This window comes from Bombus affinis, chromosome 3 (genome assembly GCF_024516045.1).
Source record: "Bombus affinis isolate iyBomAffi1 chromosome 3, iyBomAffi1.2, whole genome shotgun sequence".
NCBI classification, from domain to species: Eukaryota; Metazoa; Arthropoda; class Insecta; order Hymenoptera; family Apidae; genus Bombus; species Bombus affinis.
Window position 1 is genome coordinate 8604946 of NC_066346.1, and position 25952 is coordinate 8630897.

A 25952-nucleotide genomic window follows, 5' to 3' on the forward strand; every position below is an offset into this window, starting at 1 on the left:
CCTGCGTGCAGCAATGAAATACAAATGCCTGGTCGCTTCCGCCAGTGTGTCTCTGCGTTTGACATTCTTTTCGAACTCGATGGGATCCACCGTAAGTTCCGCCACGGACGCCATCGAAAAAGATTATTTCGACGCGAAAGTATGTTTTTATCGATGGGAATTCGTGAATGATTTGGTAAATTGTCGCTGCGAACTTCGCTACGTGCTTCAAACTATCGATCGTCGAATGTACGTTGCGCGAAGCAATCGGTGAATCGGTGGATTTCAAGAATTTCTGTTTACCGAGTCCACTTATCTGAACATGAATTTTTGTTATGCGAACATAGGTAGAAGGGAGAATCAGTGAACTTTTATTACACCAAGCGTTTGTCTTCAGCTGGATTCAGATAAACGAGTTGCTCACGAGCTACGCCGATCAGCTTCAAAATAGAAAAGCAGATAAAAGTGATGATGTTAGGTGAATTATTTTTCAAAATCTACATAGCTATCCTATTAACTGTTTATATTAGCTTGGCAACTAAATAATTGCGGATTTTATCAATATCACCTAATGATAAATATCAATACCATTTCTTTGGGATAAACAAACTTACGGAAGTATCATAAAATCCTTTGTTTCTTACAATCGATCGTACATCGATCGTGTACCTAGATAATGAAATTGAAAAATCTGCAAAAGATAGAGCTGCTCGGTGTAGCTTTTGACAGGCTCGAACATAAAATGAAAAAGAAGCTAACAAGTCATTAATGCCGTCCTCAAGTTGTGACGAATCGTTTGTAAAGCTAGACGGTTGCTGATTTACGAAAAGATATATTTGACAAGGACAGAAGTGACTAATACATTGTTTATTCGTAAGTACATTTCACACATCGGTGTCACGCTTTTTTGGGAACAATTTCAAAGCCAAGGAGCAAGGCTGATCAGAGAATCCTTTGATACAGTAGAAACACAAGGAGAGATGCGATAAAAAATATCATCGTGACCGCCACCGCTGCTATAACGATGCCCTTCTTCCTTCTGGATGTTTTTGTTAACACGTGAAAGTCCTTCCGAGCCTATAAAATTACACAGTGAGTATTAATAAAATGAAGAAAATGCAACTTGAAGAATATTCCTCGGTAGCGTACGTGTATGACGAATAAAATATAAAAAAAAAAATACGCGAGAGAGTTTTAATTATAAAACACAATTAGCAAAGTGAAAAAGTAACGAACGAAGCGGCACATGTTTAACGTGTCTGCGCGTTGTTAATCGTCGCTCGATACTCGAGTAATTAACTGTATCGTTTCAACGCGTATAAATAAAAGAGCGTAATCACGACACGCACAACCCTCGGGGAAATAAATGATACGAACACTGGGGTCGTAGTCGGCAATGCGTTCGGCTATTGATCGACGCCGTTTCAATGAATATTTTTCATGCCGCCAATCTAATTATGTCTCTTTGTTATGGCGGAATATGGGTTACTGAACAAACTGAGCTTTCCGTACATAGCGAATCCCTGGCTCTTTTATATAACACGTTGACTGCCGGGTAAATTTCGCATCTTTCGTCTATAACACCTAAGTTTAAAATTATATATCGTTATATGCCAATGCGTATTTCAATAAAGAATAAAATCGTTCATAAACATTTAAATGTTTATAAATAAATTGTCACTGTATGATCGGAAGTATCACGAATTTTACGAAAATGATTGTTTCATTTTGTAAATACTTTTGACGAGACCGACGTCAATTTTTTATTTTAGTTTCGTTATGTCATTTGTAGAATACTGTGTATACATTTGAAAACAGATTAGAAAACTGGCTGTTTCGGTATTAACAATCTCGCGATGTTGCGCCTAATACAACGCTGCACTTCAACAAGTTTCGATTACTCGAAACGACGAGTGTATTTATCTTGAATAAAACTATCCTCAAAATTGAAAAAACTATAATTTCTTTACGAAATCGTTAGGACAATTCCGTTTCTATTATCTCTTCTTTGTTATATATTTCCTCTTATTATACTTGAACTATTTGAACATACCCGGTATCGCACTGGCGATTTTTACGGCATTCAACGTAAAATCGTTAAATCGTAAGTAATTTACCATAATTTCCAAAGACTGAGTCTTTTGAACGAGATCATCGAGCTTCTGGCCCCTGTCGATCATTTTCTGTAGGCCATCCATCAATGTTTTTCGGATTTTCGCCAGTTCTCCCTCCAGCTTCGGTATTATTTCATTCTGTTGATTGTACTCGAGCTGAAACAACAATGGTTATTGAATTCTTGGTGAAAAATATCGCCGTTTAAACTCGGTAAGGTCGTAGGTTAAACGGTCGGACGTACGACTATCTCCTTTAGAGGTTTCGAGAGATCGATGACCGCTAGATTGGTTAGGTCCCTCGCGAGATCAGCCAGAATCGGTAGCTCCCTGTAAATGCTTCGCAATCTCTCGAGGAACACCTGGGAACAGAATTCCAGCTTCGCTGCTGACGAAGGACAATCCGGTTTCAACGTCAGGCAGGCGTAATGTAGTTCACCGATGAGCACGTGCACCGTGTAGCTGCAAGAGAATGATATTTCTAAAGAACATCTTTCCGAAATCGTTTAGATATTTTTACAAGAATTATTTTCCAATCGTCTGGGATCAATTTGACGAGAAAAAAGAGTATTTTTATAACTTATACAAACACTTTTATAATCACTCGGAAACGCTGTCAGGGTCCCGTCGCGCAATTGCGATAATATCGGTAACAAAATTAAAAAAGGTATTCCGAAAGGTAAATTTCTAGAAGTGAAAAGTAGGTGAAGTTTGACAAATGGATCTTATATTTAAATTATAATTTCGTTGATTATCTTAATTGGTGTAAAAGATCGTAATAATATGTACGAAATATAACTCGTAACTTATCAATTCTGTAATATTATCAACTATCATCAATGAATTATCGTGCAAGAAGACTACATGCAAAAATAGATGCAACTATGTACAAATACTCTTTGCGACTATAGCTTCGTCGTATAAAATTACACAGATTCTTCTCAAGAATCTGATTAATATGAGAATATCAAAAGAATATCATTGAAAACATCGAACAACTAAGTTAGAATTTCCAACAATCTTTCGATGAATATTTCTCGATTGTCGGAAAGCCTTCCGATTTTGATGCGCCGCGTATAAAACGAAAACGAGTGTCATGATTTGAATTAGCACACTTACTTGCCCCGATCGAGACTGATCTTATCGTTCTCCAACGTCTTCAGTCCATTGATTGTGCTGAGCGTGATCGCCCTGTACATTGCATCCTGCTTCACCGGAAAACAATCCGCCACGATCTTGCAGCCGGATTTCTCCCAAAATGCCACCAACGCGTACTGCACCGTTGTATTCATCTTTCTCACAGGACACTAATCCGCTGTCTTCGTCCATTTAAATAAAATAAACGTTACGAATGATCAAAGTCATCCCACCCATACTCTCTCAATATATCACGCGATAATATGAATAACATATGAATTTAATAATTCAAGCCTCGAGAGAAGGGCTAAAATCTTCGAATGCTCTGTCGGTTTCGTCTTATCGAATTTATTGAGTCGGAGAGATTTAACAAACAAAAACGATTTCAAGAGGCTTTTTACGAGTATAAATATTTCTCGAATTGCAGCGGCTCGAAGAAAGACAAGTTCGATCTTCGGACAGCGATCGTTTGTCTAAGATCGTTTCTTTAAAAAAAAATTTTTTTCAAACGGCCGCCATTTTGTGAAAAATTTTTTTTTTTATTTTTTAAAGATTCATGCTATAGCGGCATCTATACTAATTAAGAATCCGTTCGACTTTTTCGTTTCAGATGAACAAAAGGGTTGAAATCATGCACGCCTGGACACCCTTCTTTCTCACCCCTCACTTTGCCAGCTCATAACTTTGTGAATTTTGAGTTTTTTTCGGCTAATTTTTTATGTAATCTTAAAATATCAATAAACAAATGATAAAAAAATGGATAGTAAAAATATTGTTTGTTTCGTTTGTACAGAGCTTTAAAAACCGCCCGAAATTTATGCTACTAGACTAAAACACCCCCGTAAAAAAGAATAGATTAATTGTTTACTTTATCTACGAATTCTTGATTTGTTGTTCTTTGAATTGCAAGATGTAGATATGCGTGTACTTATTACATCGAGCTGTTTAACCGCGATGATCAAATTTTCACTTGAAGAGGTAAACTTCGACTCGGAAAAGTCGCACTTTGTTAAATCCAAGTTATACGGGCAAATTAACACTCGCGACGAAAAATTCAATATACGGTAAATTTATATTTCAGCTTGTATAAGCGCAAAAGAAAAGAATGAACAAAATTGTAGCCTCATACACGTTTTCGAGTTACAGAGTTCATGGTGCGCACATAATAGCAAAGTAGCAGAGCAATCCATCGATTTGATTTACCTTTCTTCCAGTTCGATCCACTCAACTGTCGCGTATTCGTGACGGATGCCCGGTGCCGCAGATATTTTCAAAAATCGATGGTCGTCGGTCGATCGTTGACAGGGCACTTACGTTGTGGTACACCGGGAGTCATTCGCCAACTGTTCACTCGAACGTCTCAGTCTCAGTCAGTTTCAGAGGCGGACAGAGGCGGACAGAGGCAAACACATTATTTTTCGTTGGTTGTTTACTCGGCCCGATCGGTGTATCGTGTATCAAGTATGACTAATGAAACAAGTTTCGATAATGCACGATACGAGGTTCGAGCAAACTCGGTTTCTTCTTGAAGTTGTGGCCACGTTCATATGCGATACCCGTATTATCTATTGCAATTAGCTTCTTTGCGAGCTATTTCGTCTTTCTGCGATCAATCTCGCTTTTCTACGGCCAATCTCGTCTATCTGCGGTCCATCTCGTTTATACACAATTAGATATAGATATAACGAATTTACTACATTTACGTTTCAGCTAACGCGCGAAGGACGATCGATTTTTATCTTGTAGTGTTTCCGTAAAAAGGCGACTTTAGGTATAGGGGTTAATTTATGTTTGGAAGCTGGGTACCGTAGCATGGGGATAACTCATCAGACCTGCTTAGTTGATATTTGATAATGAGTATATTTATGTAGTGCAGACTATGTGAGCAAATACTTTTCTCAAACAATTATTCCTAGCAAATACTATTGTTCTCCTTGGATCTACGTTAGGAAGTAAAAATTACGTTTTAATAGACGTTACTAATACAGAGATGGTTCCTAAATATTTAATTTTAGTAATCTGAATAATGTATATCTTCAGATGTTACGGTTCATCCCTTGTTACGAAGAAAAGAATTATTGACAATATCGTGGTAAATAGAGATGCAAATAGAAGTATGTAAATAAAAATCGACAACGTTACCATTAAGATTCCTTCATTAGTGTTATATAGCCCCAACCTTTGGCCAATGAGTCATTGGGAACCTGTTTACGTAGGTAGGTAACAGCACCCTTACAGCCAAGGATTTTCCCCCCCCTAGAAATACGGTCCTAACGGTATTCGGTAATCATGAGCAATAGACTCATAGAAATTTTCCAAGGGTTTTAAAACGTCTTTCAATAAATACAATGTTGCTTACGCTGACCCCCACCCCTTTGAAATTGACTGTGGAAGGGAGGAGCCTAGGCCAAAGGACACTTTTCCTCATTTTCGTCGAGAGGTAGTGTCGAACATTCGACAAGTAGCACTTGAACGGACAACTTAGAATCACGTTAGAAATCAATCTTTTCGTCGGTACGCGCCTGCAAGTGGTATCAAAGTTGGAGTGATTTAGATCGCAGTCGAGTCGGGTATTAGCCAGTTACACGGTCAACGATTTTCTTCGCAGAGGACATCTGAGCCAATCGTCAACAGCGTGTTCATACAAACAATCTCAGCTATCAGTTGCTACAGTTGAAGGAGCACCCAGAGCGGCAATTGTGCGATCGGAAGTGGTTTCACCATCGCATATCTCTGAACGGGATAGAAGTACGATCTTAGTGATTCGGCATCAAAGATAACGATCCAGTGCCACGAACAACGATCCAACATCGCCAAGCCAATCGTTCATTCTCCACCTGAGTTTATTTACTTGTGTTTATTTGCGTGAATCGTGCATACAATGGAAGAATTGAAAAATTTATTGACTGAGCGTGAGACAACTAAGACGAAGCTAATGATTTTTAAAAGATTCGTGGACATAACAGATATCAATTCAGATAGTGTAGCTTTCGAGAGATGCGTTAAGACAAACAAAGGTCTGTACAACATATTCAATCGCATTCAGTCACGAATTGAAGTAATTATAATGGGTACCAAGTTAGAGGCGGAGAATTTAGAAGAACGTAAGTCCTTCGAAGCCATGTATTTCGGCGTGATATCTATCGCTGAGAAGCGTATAAATGATTTTCGCAATGCGCAAGTGTCAGTGAATGATCCAATACCGGGAACGTCTGGTTCACATACTACATCGAGTTTTTCTGAAATTCAGCACCCGACCTTTAACAGTGATATAGGAAAATGGCTTCGGTTAATGCAACAAGAAAAATGTATTGTGCAGGAAATAAACGAAGAGAATATCTGCGAAGCGGCTAAGTTAATACAAGGGGTTGAAGATCTAGAGAAACAGAAAGTAACCACATCAGTCGCGAGCTCCACGATCAGTGTTGGAGAACATTCACACGCCACAAACAGTAATGAACATTCATGCGCCACAAACAGTAGTGAACATTCGCGTGCCACAAACAGTAGTGAACATTCGCGTGCCACAAACAATAGTGAACATTCGCGAGCCACAAACAGTAGTGAACATTCGCGTGCCACAAACAATAGTGAACATTCGCGAGCCACAAACAGTAGTGAACATTCGCGTGCCACAAACAGTAGTATATATTCGTATGGCGTAGCATCTCACGTCATTATTCGTAAATGTTGGCTGTGTCGAGGCGAACACGTATTGCATAGATGTCCTCTACTATTGGCCATGACGTTCACAGAAAGACATGAAGCAGTTAAAAGACTACGAGTTTGTTTCAATTGCCTCTATTCGGGACATTCTGTAAAGGATTGCACGCGTGGCAACTGCAAAAAGTGTGGAAAGAAACATCACACAGTTTTGCATCGCGAAAACAAAGCGAGAGTGGAGTCCATTCAGTCACAACTATCGCAAATAGCACAAGCATGCTTCTGGAATTCAGTCAATAACGAATACGTGGTACTGTCGACTGCGATAGTATATATTATCGATGATGTGGGCAACAAACATCCATGTCGTGCTCTGCTAGACGCGGGATCACAGGTTCACTTAGTAACAGAAGAATTTTGTGATAGATTGAAACTCGCCCTCGTTCCTGTTGACATAACACTCAACGGCGTAGGAAACAATACGAATTCCGTACAGTTCAAAACACAAATACAGATGTTCTCGGGATACAATGAATTTATAGCGAACCTTTCGTGCCTAGTGCTAAAAAACATTACTACTAAAATTCCTAACGTTCCACTAAAGATGGTGAATGTACCAATGCCATCCGACATCACTCCGGCAGACCCGTACTTTCAGTATCCAGACACCATCGATCTTTTGATCGGAGCTGGTCTATTTTGGAAATTGCTGCGTATCGGACAGCACGTAGTGAAACCAGGTGATCTTGTTTGGCAAAACACGCGCCTAGGTTGGGTATTGGGCGGTTGTTTTTACTTGTTAAATAACAACCAGGAAGCTTTATAATCGTGCCACCAATCGTGATGACAAACGCACGATTTAATCGCGTAATTTTGGGAAATCCAGGAGACTAATTCCCGAACGAGAGCAAAATCCATGGGATGAGCAGGAGCTCACGCGCGACAAACTATGTACGATTCTCAGGCAGGTGGAGATTTGCTTAAACTCGCATCCTTTCTACTCTCTCTCGTACGATTCTACAGACCTCCTCCTCACCTCCTTGACTCCTGTTCTGATTCTCTATGGTGTTAATCAATGACAACAATCTACTTCCGCTCTAGTGGCGCTTTGGTCAAATCATTAACCTGTATCAGGGATTTGAAGGGATCATTAGGATGCTTACTCCAAACTGCTGACGACGTTCTCAACACTTATCCCATCGAACGGGGAGATCTACTCTCTGTGAAGAACATCGCTGCGTGACCGAAGGGGGACATCTCTCTTTGTAACTCTAGTAACGCTTTTTATTTTTTGTTGTTATTATTAGTTATCGTTTCCCTGGAATTGTTCCTAATTAATTACACCACTTTTTCTACTTTTATAAAGTATAGTATATAATAAAATGCACCGATTTACTGGTGTTAAAATAAATTAGAAACTTACATTATTAGTTATGATTAGATAAAGTTATAATCGATAGATAACACATTAATATGAATGAAAAATATTAAAATTAGGAATCATGAATTTTTAATTGTACGTTCATGTCGTGTTATTTATCTTTAGTCGTCTTTACCTTCATTAGTTTTTAATTTTACTTATATTTTTTTATATTTTTACTATATACTTTTAATTTGACGTTTTGTATAAACAATATATAAAATCGTTAAATAAGATTATTACTGCGAAATGTAATTAATTACATAAATAATTTTTAGTCCTTTTTGTTTTTTTCGTAATGAATATTAATTCTCGATACTCGTAAAAATGTGTAGTTGTTAGCATATAAGTTAGCTTGTCCGAGGGCGGTGGAAATGTATAGCTCGCTGTAACGAGCGCGGTTGGCTAAGTGTTAAGAGATCCGTGACCAGGATCAGTATCCTGCTAAACACTAAGGAACCTGAAGACGCCACTCCCACATAGATTATTTAAACATGATTACTGGACTGCTGCCAGTATTCTGTAAATGGTTCTATCAAGTAGACAACTACAATGCTTTCTCTGTCTAAACGAGAGTAGTCCTTCGAACCAATTAGTTTCTTCGTCGGCACACAGGTGCAAACTATGTCAAAGCTGGAGCAACTTAAATCGCAAACAGCAATATAATAGACAGTTAAGCAAGAAGATTCGCTTATTAGATATAATTCGATGTATGTACCTATCGGTCTATTCCATATTAATGGTAATATTGTATTAAAACTTTGTATTAATTATTTTCTATGAAAATCCTTTTTGTACATAACAGATATTCTGTTATGTACAAAAAGGATTTTCATTTTACAAATGTCCTACACATATTTTACAAATGTCCTAAAATATTTATGAAAGGACATTTGTAAAATACCATAAATGTTATAATTTATGGTAATAATGTTATAAACATATCATAGATGAGTAAAAAATTAACAATAACGGACATTATGTATTTATTTTGTATACGAGTAATTTACTATTGTAGAACGTAGTGTTAATCGAACTGAGTTTGGTACAGATATCGATCGCATATCTTCAGACAGATCGCAGAACATTCATCTGATCGCGCTAATGGTGTCCGATAATGGATTTCAAAATACATTCGGGCGTTTCCGTTAATTAAATACCTGGCGTAGGTATGGCAATCTAATTAAATCGTAAATCTTGGATCGTATTAAAATGAAGGTATTAATTGAAACCATTAGATGACAACCATTGCTCGATGATTTGAGAGTTTGCCTCCAGCCAATTAATGCTGTTTTCGATCTCCTCGATCGCATTTCTCTTAGCATTTTCAGTTACTTTTAGGTTAACTTCTCTTAGAAAAAATTGTCTCGCCTGTAAAATGAGTTTATTACAATTTTTTATATATCATAATATTATATATTATAATAATTATACGATTTTTTGTTTATTTATAAATATTAGAAATTAGAGTTTTCGATGATTTCTGTCCTACACAATAAGTTTATTGATTGATAGATGTATTAAATAAGAAATGATTTGTATTTAACGCAAACTAAATAAAATGCTATAATTAAGGCAACTAAATAGTTCATTTACAACCTCCAACCAATAGTTTACACCTTATAACAACTCGGCAACTCACGACTTCACCCCTCACAACTCGACTCTCAACTCACGACTATCCTTTTTTTTTTGTACATGGAGAAATCCTCATGGGCACTCCGCCGCTGCGACAGCAGCAGAGCAGTGTCGGACTCTTACCGACTAAAACTCCACGATGGTCTGCCTACGCGTGTGGCAGGAGTGCTCCGGGATCTCTTGCGAATTACTGCCGGTGCACTCCCCGCATCCTCTTGATCGAGCCAGTCATAAAATTTCCTAACTGATGAATTGCTAGGAGGAGGTCATTGCCCCTAACGCCATTCCCCCTGATAATCCCGACCCGTTTGGGGCGGCGGTCACGACTATCCCTGGACTCTTCACCACTCGACTCTCGACTCCCCAACTCGACTCTTCAGGTAACGATTACCTGCTAATAACTCCCAGGCCCCTTTGATCTAACGACACTTAGGCCTTCTCGCAATTTTGTTTATGGTTCACCCGATATTTCTTAAGTCATTTGTAAACGATATTATATAGTATTAACCACTATCCTTGTAAGTATCCAGACACTTGATTGACTTTTACAAATAATACCTGAATTTTACTTTACAAATTTGATAAGTTCTATCCTATAAATTTATAGTTTGTTTTTCAATTATAATTTTGTGCAAATCGAAGGTAAGTTAATTACTAAAAAGACTACTTATTTTATAAAATTAAGAGAATTATAAATTATTAAAGAAGCTATCAGTTGATAGCAAATCGAAGGTAAGTTAATTACTAAAAAGACTACTTATTATTTTATAAAATTAAGAGAATTATAAATTATTAAAGAAGCTATCAGTTGATAGCAAATCGAAGGTAAGTTAATTACTAAAAAGACTACTTATTATTTTATAAAATTAAGAGAATTATAAATTATTAAAGAAGCTATCAGTTGTATATTATAATAAAATATGCGATTCGATATGACCATTAATTTATCAGTATTCGTATTGATATTAGCTTTTAAAACCGTGTCGTAATATTACATCACGCGTAGCGATTTTTTATAGCACTTTTTAAATTGAATTACATGCTGCTAAAAATAAGTGTCCATATAGTACAACTTTCGGGCTATAATATAGCTTCGATACGCGTTTGTTAGAAGAAGGTGAAATTACCTCTTGTAGCTTTTGATGATCTTTAAACAAGGATACGATTGCGCAGATGATATTCCCAAAAGTGTACTCGTTTGTTTCATATTTTCTAAGTAGAACTTCCCATCGAGATCTGAGAAAAGATTAGTATTTGTTGCGATGGCTTAGATCGTGAAAATTGTACAAAAGATGTCTGAGTATTTGAAAGAATGTCGATACCGTACAAAATTCCAGACGACGTCCAATCCCACGGGATTCGCGGCGATCTTGATCAACAGCTCTGCAAAGTCTTGTTTGCGAATGAATGTCTCGTCTGTTGCTCGCTCTAAATATCTGAAGTCAAACGGACACGGAAAGAATTCCCAAAGAGATAAATCGCAATTTGGCAAATTGTCCAATATTTTATAGTTATGATTTGATAAGTTTAGGAACTTTACACACGAAGTAGTTCAAAATTTGAAAAATTCGAAATTCGAGAATTACTGAGATTTGAAAATTCTTAAAATTGGCAATTCTGAGATTTAGAAATTCTTAAGATTGAGTATTCTGAGATTTGGAAATTCTTAAAATTGGGGATATCAAGATTTGAAGGTCCCGGGAATCGAACATTGTTAAATTAATCCCGAAAAGTGATATTCCGAATTCCCAGATTTGACAAACTAAAATTTGTAAACGCGGCAAGTGTATAATTTTTTAATAGACAATAAGCAATTAAAAAATTTGAGATTTCCATCGAAATCGGAAATTTTTTAATTTGGAAATTCCGCAAATTGATATCACGAATCAGTTGACGATTACAAAATGCGTAAAGATAGATTCGAATTGCACTTCTTCGGGCACGTGAGCTCAATTCCTCTTTTCGCGTCTCCATTTTACATTCGCCTATAAATTTATATTCCCCCTTGGTGGAACGCTATAAATCCGACGTGACTTCGACAAATTGGACAGCGACACGCGAGAAGATAACAGAGAGCTGTGAGAGCGTCGAAGGAGCGCGTTTGTTGGCAATTAGCTCGGGAATGAATCGCGGTCTGACGAACCGATTAAGAATATCTTTGTCCGCAACTCCAGTCATCCCGATCATCAGACGTTCTCTTTCCTGTGCGTCGTTCTCCGTCTCGAGTAGTCGCGACATTTTCTCAAATATCGATCCGACGTCGGCCGACATCGTAACGAGGCCTATCGTACGCCGTCATTATCGTGAATAACAAAAGGTACACACACGGAGAATGGAAAATATTTGCCAAGTTTCTTCCCCTTACCGAACGAATAGACGATAGACCGAATATCGGCTGGTAACATTTGCTCGCTACCGCCGCCGCTCTTCTCCAACAGAAATTTCCGCAGCCTCCTTCCGGCTGTCTCGAGGCAGTGTTCGTGGCCTACGCTGCAAGCTGCGTTCAATATCAAGACGCGAAATTCTCTTGAAACGGACAGAAACAAGACTTTTCTTAATGGATGCTCGCTTTGGAAAGCATCGGTGATGAGAGAAAAGAAGAGGAAAATGTAACAGAAGACGGAAATCTTCATGGATTTTTACACAATTCGAACGACTTTTTTGTTTATTTATTTGGAAAGATTAATTATTTAGAAAGCAATAGTAAACATAGGAGAATAATTTAATTTTTAAAGTAAATAAAATTTAAAGAAGATTTGAAGAAGATTTATTTCTTTGAAACTACCTTAACCCTGTACTACTGGAATAAGAATTAAAACTTAAGAATGGGACTTGCAAGGATAGAAAACATAATTTTGTTAACATATAACAATCACTAAAGTTATCTTACATATTTCAATTAAAATAACACATATTTTTCTTACTACATAATTTTGAACTAACCTGTCTTTAAATGAATCTTTCCGATGAATATGCCATCCTATTTGACGATAAATTCTGTTGATCAAATTCCTCGCATACGACTGGGAATTCGTATAAAAAGAATATAGCAAAGAAGAAGAAGAAGAAGTACTATGACAATTATAATTTTCTAATACTTGTATTACTTGAAAACGTGGAAGTATGTGGGTTCTATCAAGAAGTCTGTTCATTTGTCCAAACCATCTCATAGCCACGACCCATGGTTGATAATCGTCTTCGTTTATGAGATAAGAAGTTAGGTTCATAGCTATAGAATAGTTCAAGTCAGTTTCCGCTAGAAGAAAAGCGTCGTGCAACAAGTCCGCTCTGTTCATTGCGCTTAACATCTACGACAGTTCCAACGAGAAAACTATTAGATGACAATCAAGGAACTTAAAGGACGATATAAAGTAACCGTGATATATACCGAATGGTTGTAGAATAATAAATTGCTGAAAACGTTCCAGGCATCTTCCGTGTAATTCACGATGTAATAGCCGATCGAATCATGATTCAGTTTGATCCAATCCACTGATTTGTCCAGCGACAATTCCACTGTAATTCGCACTGTGTGTTAAAGAACTGAGAGCGGAGGTTTGTTACGTGCGCTATTATTACCGCAAGAATAATTCGCGAGGAACCAATCCAGCTTGATATCATTTTTCCTGCTTGTCACGTATCTAATCGGAATTGTCCAACTTCCGTCGCTAAAAATGAATATGACATTTATAAATGGCGAGTCAAAAATAATAGTAGCACTAGTATAATACGTATAACAGTCATACGAGACATTTCTTGTATAGATTAATATTTCGAGAATTTGAATTTCGTCATGTATTTCAATAATATTACTTTTATAACGTTTTTCTCATTTCGTTTTCTACTTCATCCTATTTATTTCACATTACTTTAGTATTTTGTATCCCCCTCTCTCTTTTCCTCTCTTCATTGTCCTTTTATTCTCTATACGTACTCGATCGTTTCACTGAATCGTGTACTCGTCGCGAAGCGTCGCCGGGATAGTTGAAAGCCTGCATTGTCTCGACGGACGTTGATCACCGGAAATCCGGGGAACCTCATCCATCGATCGACGAAATCGACGACATCGATGGCGGCTTGTGTAGTGTTTCCCAGGATATCGAATAGCTCGCGGGACTCCGCGTTACGAAACTGGTACCTTCTCAGATACTTTCTGATAGCAGAAATGAACTTAGAATTGCCAACCGCGTCCTCGAGCATCCTAATCACCGACGCCGCCTAACATTCAACCAACCAATTGCTGTACTTCTTTCGTCTTCCCCCTGTGACACTTTTTGACAATTCTCGAAAATATAAGAATTAATTCTCTTTGCAAATTTAACCCGAATCAATATATCTGAAACTTTCGTATTACGTTTATTACATTCGTTTGATGCTGAAAGGTACGCGAGTGAAATTTCGTTTTATTTCTATTCACAGGAAATTAAAAATATTTCGAATTCTTATGTCGTACCGAAGGGTTGTATTTTCTATCGTTCGATTTTATCGATTTCTAAAATAGAGAAAAGTGTACCATGGCGAAATTTCACTCATGATAGTGTTGGAAATGTTAATTTGACTATACCTACAAGATTGAACGTACTTTTTGATACGAAATTCGATCGAACATTTCTTCTATTTCATTCAGATCTTCGATTCGTTTTACAACTGGGCGAGTACGTAGTTTGATATCGTGCTTCATAGAAACGTATTTCGTGTATAGTGGAAAGGAATCCATCTGATGTAAAAGAAAAGGATGGAAGTTAAGGGAAAAATTGGAATCATTTAATATAAAATTACTGATCGTAGATTTGGAAGTGCACGACCAGCTTCCAGTCGGGGAACAAGGAATCAACTGCTACGTGCTCCATATAAGTGGCGAAACCTTCGTTCAACCAAAGATCGTCCCACCATTTCATAGTGACCAGATTGCCGAACCACATGTGTGCCAATTCATGGGCCACCGTCAAGCTGACGCTTTTCATATTGTGGCAAGAACTGTCGTTCTCGCTATGAAGAAGCTCTGTTTCACGGAATGTGATCAGGCCCCAGTTTTCCATGGCGCCTGCTGAGAAATCGGGTATGGCGACTAGATCTGATCGATGAAACACATTTTCTTAGTCGTCAAAGGCATAATTTTTTTTACAATAATTATATATTAATTCTATTAATAATACCTATTCTATTATACCTATTCTATTCTATTCTAATTAATAATACCACAGCCTTAAATATTAAATTGTGTACTAAGTTTATTTGATCAAAGAAAACTTTCGATTTTTTATAACAAAACTTTCGGTTAAAAGAAAGATTTCCCAATATAGAAACAATTAATATTCTGATGTCAATAATAAAGTAAATATATTTCAATAATTTACGCTTAATAGAATTAAAAAAAAGGAGATTATTAAATTCAGGTCTAGATTAAATTTTTTAATTACCTATTTTTGGTAGCGGATAGTCGATTTGAAACATCTCTAAATAATACTTCATCGCTTTAATTGTGACATTTAAGGCGAATGCTGCTTTTTGCTTGAACATAGATCTTACACAGACAGCAACTGGTATTTTAGTTCCGTTCAAAAGATCTATGTTAGATCCTAAACACTCGAAGTCACTGACGAGGAAAACAACGAAATAAGTGGACATTGGTGGCGTAGGCTCGAAGTATGCGATCGTTTTGTCGCTATCACTTTTCATCGTCTCCATTTTCTAAGGAAAATAATATTATTGTATATCTTTAACGATTCGTAATTCGTGTATTAACTTACTACAATTGGCATATTAGATTGTGCGTGATATAAAAACTTCCTTGAATAGACGAGACGAATAATAAAAATGGACTTGAAGTTTGGTTCGTCAAAACAAGGAAAAGCTGTTCGAGCGTAGAATGGCTCGAATTGGGACACTGCTAATTTTCTACATAATAAATAATACGAGTTGATCATCATATAGACGATCATAATTCCTTGACATTAAAATATACATGATATTTACCGAACAGATTTATTTTCTTCTACGTAGGTGCTCAAATAGAATCCACTCATTTTTCCTTTCAAACTACCACTAAAATTCATTTTCAAGAAGTATTCTCCTAAAGAGATATTTCTATAAGGCTTGATAACCAACATCTCACGTTTTTTTACAGGATAGACGTACTGTATTCGTACTTCCGTTTGAAATTTTTCTGCATATAATTTGGTTGACGATATAGTTAGATCCTTCGAGTGTAAAACGATATAACTTCGGTCCTTTGAAAAATTGTAATGATACAATATTTTTAAATATTTTGTATGCTTATACATATTTGTATAATTATTCTTACATTTCAATAATCGAAACTAACTTTTAGTAATTCGAGATCGATGCGAACGCTACCGTGAAATTCGTCCTTTTTAAAGTCAGTCGAAATCGCAATCACATATTTTCTGGGAACTACATCCTCTGGGAGGCGTTTCTCGATCTCCATAGATTCATTGTAATATGGAGTTAAATTATCCGGAGGAACCTCGCCGTTGATCACACGAGAATCTTTCGTCTTCATTAAGACTATTGTAATTAAGATAAATCGCCAGGCGGTCATTTTACTTCCAGAACAAGGATTCCTTGTTCCAGACACCGGCTTCCTTATCTTGTCAGGCCACAGAGCTTAAGTTGAGAAACGAGTCCGTTCTGTTTATCAAAGTTTCAACTAAATGCAAACCTCTTAACCTGTCCTCCATAAAGTGAAATCTAATTAAAAACATGTAACGTTGAGTATTTTTTAATTAAGGAAAACTAGATGATTTATAGCCATAGAGATTGGTTAAGCTTCTTCGTGTCAAGAAAGAAACATTGCTCACTTCACTTTGTGTTTTCAAATCATTTTATTATAAGAGAATTATCATATTATATAAAAATTTTGAATTTATTTCAAAGATGTCGATGAATTTGAATTAATCTTAAAAAGTAGACGATATTGTTTTTTTTAATGGCATTGCATAAGTTTGCAGATAAAGAAGTATTTTTTTAATTAATATGTAGGAACGACTCCGTAATTTATATTGGAACAATCCGGAATCTTTCTGTACATTATACTATACTAAAGTGAAAGTATCAGAAGAGAGTGAGTATGAGGAGACTACGAAGTAGTGAACCAATGAGAATGCCCATAGCATTTTATAGACAGAGAAAATGTGTCAGGCAAGAACAGGACGAAAGAAGAGCAGACTCTGGAGAGGGAAATATATAATTCTTACATAACCTTGGGAACCAGTTACTCTACAGTGAATTACCGTGCGTTGCACTTGACTGTCTGTAAGTGTCTACTCCATATATACTAAAAACAAAATTATTAATAGAGATATTACACTTATCAAATTCTCTAAAAATTGTATAAAATGTTTTAATTAAATCAGCAATTATTTAAACTAATTTAAATTAAAATAATACCTTTAAACCGATCGTGTGATTTTATAAAAATTACATTGTATTTATTTGTAACTATATTTCATATATTTAGAATGATGGCGAGTTATAAACTAGTATATTTTAACGTAATGGGACTCGGAGAACCCATCAGATTTCTTCTCAGCTACGGGGGCGTTGAATTCCAGGATATTCGCATAAACCATTCGTCGGAAGAGTGGTTCAACATGAAGTCAAGTATACTTTTTATTACCTTATTTCCATATGAATTTCACGATCTCCAACTATATTTTAATGTTTTTTTAGCGACCCCATTCGGTCAGCTGCCCACGTTGGAAATCAACGGCAAAGTTTACTCGCAAACACTACCTATTTGCCGCTACCTGGCCAAACAGTTTAATCTGCTCGGCAAAACTGATTTGGATACGTTGCAGATTGACGCGATCGCTAGCGCTCTTTACGATTTCAGATGGCGTAAATATTGATTTCGTACCCATGAGCAAATTGATTTCCTTTCCAACGATATGCTGCTGTGAATAACATTCAATTCTGTTACATGATCCATAAGTTTCCCTTTTTCTTTTCAGTGACAATATCGTCTTATTATAGAGAGTCTGATCCAGTTTTGAAAGCCAAAAAGAAAATCGACGTAATGTCAAGAGTGTTTCCGTTTTACCTGAATAAATTGGAAGATCTGGCAAAAAATAACGACGGATATTTGCATGGCAATCAGGTAAGCGCGTTTAATTCAACAGTATACGCAGAATAAGAAATCAATTGATTTATATTTCTCATATCTTTTAGTTGAGCTATGCCGATCTGTTCTTTGTCGGTATATCAGATTCCTTAAATACGGCTTATGAATCCGATATAACCAAAGATAAACCGCATTTGAAATCTCTGAAGGAAAAGGTTCTGGCGATTCCGAATATAAAAGCCTGGGTGGAGAAAAGACCAAAGTTGGAGTTTTAATGATAGATACGTGTTGTTGAAGTTTGTACGACGAATGGTGTAAAATTGTGCATGTGTATCCTACAAATACAGTAACATTAAAATTCAGTCATTAGAATTGCATTTGTTGCATAAGACTTAATTTGAATCTGGCGGTATTGCATATGATCAGTTAACTTACCGGCTGTTGTTTACGTCCCAATGAAATAACATAAAAACGATTCTTAAAGAACATAGCCCGATACGATTAACCGAAGGTGCATTTAAAATGCAAATTGGACAGGTATTGAAATTGACAACCGCTTCCAAATTTGGGAACGTTCAAAGTTATCTTCTCGGAAGACTAACAAGTGGCCTACTAACCTAGTTCGACAAATCGATCGATGCGCCAACGTTTTCCAATGATTTCCCCTGTGTTAAAACTGTTTCTCGAGTAATAAAATCGAATAGATTGATTGGATTGGATACAGCGGCGTTGTAAACGTGAAATTTTCGTCGATTTAGATGGAAGACCGTCGATTGACCAGCGCGGTCAGTGGCGCCTCCACTCAGTGAACGGGTGGCGGCAGCTGGTGATGGCGCGAGCAATCTGTGCTCTGAAATGATTGGTGCGCGTGGAGGACTGCGCGTCCGTCTCCCGCCGGCCGTCAGTGTGCGTGCCGCGGAGTGCCAGACTGACAGACATCTTGTTAGTAGAATTTAGCGGCGTGGTGCTGTCGGCCGTGGGTGTCGGTGTCACGGTTCCGCGTCGCGGTGCTCGTCATTACGGTGTTGTCGCCGTCGTCGTCGTCGTCGTTGTGGTCGTTGTCGTCATCATCATTGTCTTCGTCGTCTGCTACGTCGTGGCCGTCGCTGTTGTATTTTTTTTATCGTGCTGGTTCTTTCTGTGTTCGCGCCGTCGATCGTTGTCGCTGTCCTCCGCCTCGCCGCCGTGGTCGCTGTCGCCGCTGTCGCCCTCGCTTAGTAGTCTCGGTACTCTTGTCTCTGACGGTTGTCGTTTACTCGGAGACTCTGTTGTGCTACTCGTGTGGTGGTACCGCGGTTGCGAGACCCCGTTGGTGCGGGCCGTGCAGCTCGCGTGGTCCAGCGATCCAGTTACTCGCCCCGCAAAAGGCGTTGGTGGTACCTTTTGTCGGGCAGAGGGAGTTCGCGTTAGAGCAAGACCGCGAAGGAGAGAAAGAGAAGAGGGGAGCAAGCGAGAGAGAGAAGAGAGAAGAGTCATACCGTAGGTCGGTCGGCGTAGTAAATATACGGGGAGTGAGAGGAACGCACACACGGCAGAGAATAATTTTCTCACTCTGCAAACGCCCAATGAACAACGCTCCGGAGCCACCGATGTGCCGCATCGTGCGATAACTTCCGTCACCTCTCCGACCCCCGTCTCCTCCCTCCCCCTACTCCGTACGTGTATATGTGTGTGTGCCGCGCCGGGCTGCGAGGTGAAAATACCGCCCTCTCCTTCCACCCAACCCCCCGTTCGTGAGAGGAAGGTGCTACCTCGCGCGAGTAACTACGGCTAGAGAAAGAAGAAAAAAAGCCGAGTGACAGAGTGACACGGTGAGGGGAGAGAGAGACGATCCTGTGTGACCGGGAAAGAGGAACAGTGAAATAGCCAAGAGAGGCGAGAGGAGAGAAAGAGAGCGAGAGGCCGGCGCCCACCCGACAAATATCCTCGTACAGCATGACCTCGAACAACTCGCAGAAGCTCTCCACGACGGAACGAGTGATCAAAAGTAAGCGACACGAGCATTTTTCTTATAATCGACATCCGTGAATGGGTATATCGTTATATGCGAAGTGTACGATACCACCTTGGCTGCGTACGTACGTGTCAGTGTACGCGCGATCTTGATGTACGTGTGCGTGGCCCTGCGGCCTCGTCTTTTCCGGCTACCTCGGTCGGTACGTCAGTGTACTCTCGGTATTTCTGCACTCTCGTGTACATTTTTCTCCCTATCGTATTATCATACACCACTAAGACGATTCTTATCTATCCTACAATTACTAATCCTTCGAACGAAAATGTTATAACATCGTGGCGTTTCGAGAAACGAACGACGAAATAAGTAGGCACGTCAAAACACGTCGCGTGCCGTACAGGATTGATTTTCTTCGTAGCTTCGCGGCGCCATTGCTATCGACCTGCCAGCATTCTCATTGACCCTTCGAATCATGCTTTTCCACCCTGGCGTTCCGCATATCCTCCCTTGCGTACGATGAATTTCACGAATAGATTAGAAACTGGAATTCCATTCCGTTCCATTGTCATTCAATTCGGTTATTACTCGCTTTATCCGCGTATCCCTCGCGCGGTGCAACCTAACCTAATTCGCGTTTTACCCATCAACCCCGCCTCCCCCGCCATCTTCTTGTCTGCAAAGACGTGCGGCTTGCGCGGTTAGCCTCGTTTCCACGAGGTCGAGGAACGGAATCGTCTCGAGGACGCGGCACGCCGCTCTCGAGGATTTCGCGTCTGGACGTCGTCGTTCGAACAGCTGACCGGCTCGCGTGTACGTGCGCTAATGCGTATCCGATGTAAATACGCGTTTCGTGGCTAGGGAAGCGACCATTGGCGTCAGCGCGGTTTTTGCAAGGACGTCAAAAGCGAATCCGATATCTTCCATTCTCTCCCCTGCGCGAATGCGTATATACAACGTATGTGAAACGTATTTTCGGTCGTTCACATTTTTTCGTCACGTTCTGACGTTAGATCGGTGCATTTTCAAATGACCTCGTTTTTCTTCCGCAGAATAATTAACATCTCGGCGGTTGGTAACGAGTAAACATAAAAAATGCGGTCAAACGTTGCGCTGCGAAACTCGTCAATACGTTCTTGTTAAGGAGATCTCTGCAACGACCTATATTCATAATGAAATTCAGTATTTTTTTAAAAAGAAATCGGTGAATCGGTGAATTTATGCTTTTTCATCCTCGTTTAACTACAACACGTACTGCTCACGCACAATGGCCGCTGTTGAGCATGTTTCGTCTCCATTCTTCGGTCCGGGCACGCGTCGAACCACCGTCGGTGGTTCGCCAATACAAGCATGCCCTTTTTAGCCGAGGAAGCGTGCTGACCCACATTGTTGCCGAAAAGGGGAACTGGTTCAGGACGTACAGGTGGCACTTTAGGGTCATCGACCTTTATTGCGTGGCGCCCTCCGCGTGTTTTTCTTTCCCCCTCCGGATCCCCCAACTCCTTTTTTCGCCATTCTCGTTTGCTATTCTCGTTCCCGTTTCAAACGCAGCACCGATTGTTCTTTTCGTCCAGTCTTTTCGCTCGTCTTTTGTCCGCCGCGGCAACAATGAATTTGTATAGGTCCTTTCAAAATCTCTAAGACTTCGTCAGTATTATTAACCCACTAAAGGCCAACCGCGAATTTAAATTATCTGGTTTTTGCTTAATATTTCTTTGTTTCTTTGTCCACTCAAATCTTCTAATTTTACCAACTTCCAAGAAATTTTAATATTTATTGGATTATCATTTATTATTTAAATCGCAGAAATTTTCAGCGGCTTTCTTTACGCATATTTCAGATAATATCACGCGACTTTGTAGAAATAAAATTCACCGAAACTCGTGCACGTATTTCTTGTAGATTGTCCCTCTTTTAATTTAGATCTTTGATAAACTTGATAATTAATTCTCAATTACTTTTGTCGATCATAAATCAATACGTCGAAGTTAATTTTTAAATAATCCCTCTTAACTAGTACTATGTTTTCTCTTATGAAGAATATCGATTAAATCGGCTGTATGAAATATAGAATATAAATTGAAATTAAATATTCTAAAATTAACTAACCTAAATTAATCCAAACTGTATCAGTCCCATCTGATCGAAGCGATCGAAATCTAAAATTCACTTCACAATAATTAATATTTGTTATTCCACACTCTGAACGCAATACCTTATCCCTTATCATTATACTCGGATCGATTCTATTCGTGTTTCGTGACCAAATTGCCAATGACAATTAATCCAAACTCTAATAATCCATCAGTGACTCATACAGTTCGATTGGCCGAGGCACAGTGACTTTGTAAAAGGTTTATTTAACGTATCGATTTCACTGTACACGCGTTGAATTGACAAGCGGCCCGCCTAAGATGAAATGGAGCAAAAATAGACGTCGCCGCGGTCACGCGTACGGCCGCGAACTATCAACCACCGAAATATAACTCATTGTCGTGACGGGAATATCGTAATTTGGAGGATATCCAAGCTTCGTCGACGATTAACGATTTTTAACCGGCCTTTTGATAATTCATCCAGCGTAATTCATCCACGATTGCGCAGAATGCTTGCTATGCATTTGACCGTCATTCGTTTCTTCCATCTTCTCGCACTATTTAACCTGTTTAAAGTAACATTTCGTTTGTAGTTTTCCTTCGATCAATGTAGAATATCAAATGCTGTTTATTTTTTAACGCGACGACTATGGAAGAGAATTCTAAAAATTGAAAATTGACACACTGTTAGATTGTTTTCTAAATAATGCGACTTCTCTCGGGTTTCTGTTTGAAAAATTGGAATATGCCGGGATATGAAGCCCTTTATAAGAGAGGAACATGAAACTCGATGGAAAGATGATAAACAATTGTAGAAATAATACGCGATATAATAGCTACTGCGATTTTCATATCATATGTAACTTGATATTTGATATAATATATATATCGAAAAATATCGCGTTATTTACTTACGGTATTATTGAATTTATTTTGAATCTTAATATTTTCTATATTTATATCTAACATTCTAACTCGATATTCTTATCCATATTTAATTCGAAAATGCTTAGATAATTTATATCTGATATTCTGATTTAACATTTTATTTTGTATTTTTTTTTTTTATTTAATGATTTTACATCGTATCGAACACAGAGTTGAGTTATTAGTAATTCAGATTATAGAACGATATTTACAGGTTTCGAGGAAATTGATGTTACTATTCTATATTTAATTTGAAACTATTTGGACGATTCAGATGAAGATATATATTACTATGTTGACATTAGTTTGATCGAAACAACAGGTGATAGCCTGAAAACATCGATTTCTCGTTGATATTTATCTTGTTTTCAAGCCACCTCGAATACGTTTGCATAGAATGATAGAAACGTTACGACTCGAGGTTTGTTCAGGGTTAAGTTATACGTTGACTTCTACCTCTCAGTTGCTCATTGAGCCGCGTGTGTGCCAGTCGGTGTGGAAATTGTGTTGCCACAACTGACGCATCTGTTAAGACAGCTTGAAACACAAACCATCTTCTGTTTGCTCTTTTGTTTTCTTCCTACTTACCACATTTATCTTTCACCTTTGTACTTAATAATTACCAATTGCAATACCATCAACGTATATAAAAAGTATTCTCATTCATTTGTGTTAGTATTCAATTTAAAAGAACATTAGAAATTCTAAAGATCATCGTCGATGATAATTTATTATTTCTGATTGTTCGTTGAATTTGAAAATTTCTTTAATTTAGTTGGTATAGTATAATTGTAATTCTTGAAATTTTCTTAAAATGGTGATGAAGGCAATCATTCAGCTTCAGTGGATATTAAATATAATTTCGAGACATTTTAAGTGAGCGGTGACAGGCTGGTAATGTAAAATAATAAGCTGCATATGTTTATATTTATTTGCTGTTGAAGAGAAATGGGACTTTTGCCCAGGCCCTTGGCACTACCGCGTGATGCACAAAGCAGAACACAGAGGATTCTCTGATGATTAGTATGCTGTTAGATAATACTATTGTTTCGCTTAAGAAAATCACAAGATCGTGGTATCTATATTGATTTATAATGTATGGTATTTTAATTATAATTTAATTATAATCTAATTATTTTGAATGAATGTTATGTCAACTTAGTACATAGGTGTTTTTGAATATATTCTTACTTTGTAAAAAGTACGTAGATCGCAATAATCGTCAAAAGCGTTATATGAAATTTCAGGTATATCCAAGTTAAATTTCATGCTCTTTGTTATTCTCTTATACGTAGCTAAAAATACGCACGACCTCGCAAATTGACTTAATAATCATCTTTAATTAATTCTTTACATCGTCCACTTCGTGCATTTCATTTCCTACACCACACAGAACACACGACCAAAATTGCGCAACGCGATTCTACATTAAATTAAACATTTACCTAAACTTTTTTTTAAATAAATTTTCATTTCTAATCGATTTAACGTACGGAAAAGCACAGGAGAAAAACTTGATAAGTACATTTTCGTTGACCTTTTTACATCAGTGTCGCTTTATGTCTAAAAAAATAGCATTAATAAAAGATAGTTAAAAGTGAAAAGAATCTGTTAGAAAGACCAGTGATACTTTCCAAAAATAGCTGATAGATTGATCAAGTTTTGTAAAAATTTATTAAGAACCACTACTTTACTATTTTCAGTATTTTAGTATAATGACAGAAGGTAATCTTAATATTTCATAGAGGATATAAAAATCAAACGAAAAACTTTTATCCAATTTTTATAAAATTTTGTAAAATTTTGTTTTGCCATTGATCGACATTCTATTGAATTTAAAAACTGCTCTCTCGTAAAAAGTGGCAACTGTGACTTCTTCTCTTCTTCTGTATTCCTTGTATCCAAATCACCTCAAAGAGCATCCTTTATTCCTGAAAGTAAACGCGGATCAAAGCGAACAAAAAGAGAAGGAAAAACGGAAGCACACGGTGGCACGAGCGTCTGATACACTTGTCGAAAACAAAGAAGAAGAAGAAAATTCACGGCGAAAGAGTATTTTCGAAGCTGACGACAGCGCTGACAGTGGTTTGAGGCGTGTGCGCGCCAGTGTCCAAGCGCCACAACGTCAATTACGTCGGCGCAACCACTTTCTCCCCATTGGACAATTACCGAATTTAAAAGGCATCGCGTTACACGGCTCTCCCGTTACCGAGCTAATATTTTTCCACTCTAATTGCGTTTCCAGCCGGTCGTCCACTATCACCGCCCCTGGAACGATATTTCTTCACCGGAGAAATTTATACGCTTGCGGAACACGCGCCACGGAAAACCTGGTTCTCGACGCGTGCCCTCCGACGATTGCCTCGATAATTGCCCCGTTCGCCGAATTACCCAGCCTAATTATGGGCGTGACGCGTCGATTATCGAAAGCGGGGCTTGGCGTGGTTGCTTTCCCGCACACGGACGTTTGTAGTATTTTGTTCGATAATCTTTCCACCAACCCCAAGCACAATCACGCGTGAGAGTCTCGTGTGGTTGTTGAAAGTTTTAAGATTTTAAGGGGAAAATGAGGGTTCGTGGTTAGTCTGAAATGTTGATTTGATCGTTGGTCTTCTAAGAGATTTTTCTCTTTGGAAAATTAAAGGTCTGCGATTAAAAATGAGGGATAATTTGATTTGGAGGATGCAGTTGTAATTTATCGTTAAATCGTAATTATCGAGATTTTGAGGGATTTCTTTTTCGATAGTTAAGGGTTCGGTTTTAGGTTCGTATTTAGGTTATTACGTGTGGAAACGTGATTTTGGATCGTTGGAGTTTCGAGGGTAGTTGCCAGAGAGTAAACTGTGTTCTTGATTCAATGGTTAAGAAACAAAAATTTATATATTGATGGGGTAGTTGCTTAATTTTTTTACTTCAATCTTCGCGTATATTTCTTTTTGATAATTGC

General features: G+C 38.1%; 3 protein-coding genes and 1 long non-coding RNA gene across 9 annotated transcripts in view; 3 read left to right on the forward strand and 1 right to left on the reverse strand.

Moving 5' to 3' along the window:
• Positions 1-719: 719 nt before the first annotated feature.
• Positions 720-3999, forward strand: LOC126914621 (uncharacterized). The gene is made up of 3 exons (XR_007709744.1): positions 720-852; positions 943-1071; positions 3838-3999. It is a non-coding gene; the product is annotated as an uncharacterized LOC126914621 (long non-coding RNA).
• Positions 4000-4430: 431 nt separating this feature from the next.
• LOC126914577 (glutamyl aminopeptidase-like) lies at positions 4431-16990 on the reverse strand. 3 transcript variants are annotated; one of them, XM_050718685.1, is made up of 16 exons: positions 16274-16990; positions 15925-16178; positions 15699-15846; positions 15369-15639; positions 14754-15022; positions 14531-14665; positions 13883-14166; positions 13528-13616; positions 13337-13464; positions 13056-13256; positions 12892-12971; positions 12314-12474; positions 12092-12230; positions 11271-11384; positions 11076-11184; positions 9273-9681 (listed from the first exon to the last, which is right to left on the reverse strand). In XM_050718685.1, exons 1-16 carry the CDS (start codon positions 16508-16510, stop codon positions 9532-9534), a joined length of 2769 nt encoding a protein of 922 aa, XP_050574642.1. In that variant the 5' UTR covers positions 16511-16990; the 3' UTR covers positions 9273-9531. The 3 variants fall into 3 exon arrangements, 1 of the variants encoding a protein (XP_050574642.1); XR_007709690.1 differs by lacking the exons at positions 9273-9681; positions 12092-12230 and adding an exon at positions 4431-4881 and having other exon boundaries at positions 11276-11384; positions 12892-13256; XR_007709689.1 differs by lacking the exons at positions 9273-9681; positions 12092-12230 and having other exon boundaries at positions 10935-11184; positions 11276-11384; positions 12892-13256.
• A 72-nt stretch (positions 16991-17062) lies between these two features.
• Positions 17063-18408, forward strand: LOC126914611 (glutathione S-transferase-like). Its single transcript, XM_050718771.1, has 5 exons — positions 17063-17223; positions 17429-17571; positions 17641-17808; positions 17922-18067; positions 18139-18408. The coding sequence occupies exons 2-5, from the start codon at positions 17430-17432 to the stop codon at positions 18304-18306; spliced, it is 624 nt and encodes a 207-aa protein (XP_050574728.1). The 5' UTR covers positions 17063-17223; position 17429; the 3' UTR covers positions 18307-18408.
• Positions 18409-18920: 512 nt separating this feature from the next.
• LOC126914578 (serine/threonine-protein phosphatase 2B catalytic subunit 2-like) overlaps positions 18921-25952 on the forward strand; it is a 237144-nt gene continuing 230112 nt past the window's right edge. Inside the window, exon 1 of one of the 4 annotated variants that reach the window (XM_050718695.1) lies at positions 18921-20018. In XM_050718695.1, coding sequence (XP_050574652.1) covers positions 19967-20018 — 52 coding nt within the window. In that variant the 5' untranslated portion in view covers positions 18921-19966. The remainder of the gene's footprint in view (positions 20019-25952) is intronic. The other 3 variants (XM_050718696.1, XM_050718698.1, XM_050718697.1) reach the window with 3 other exon arrangements.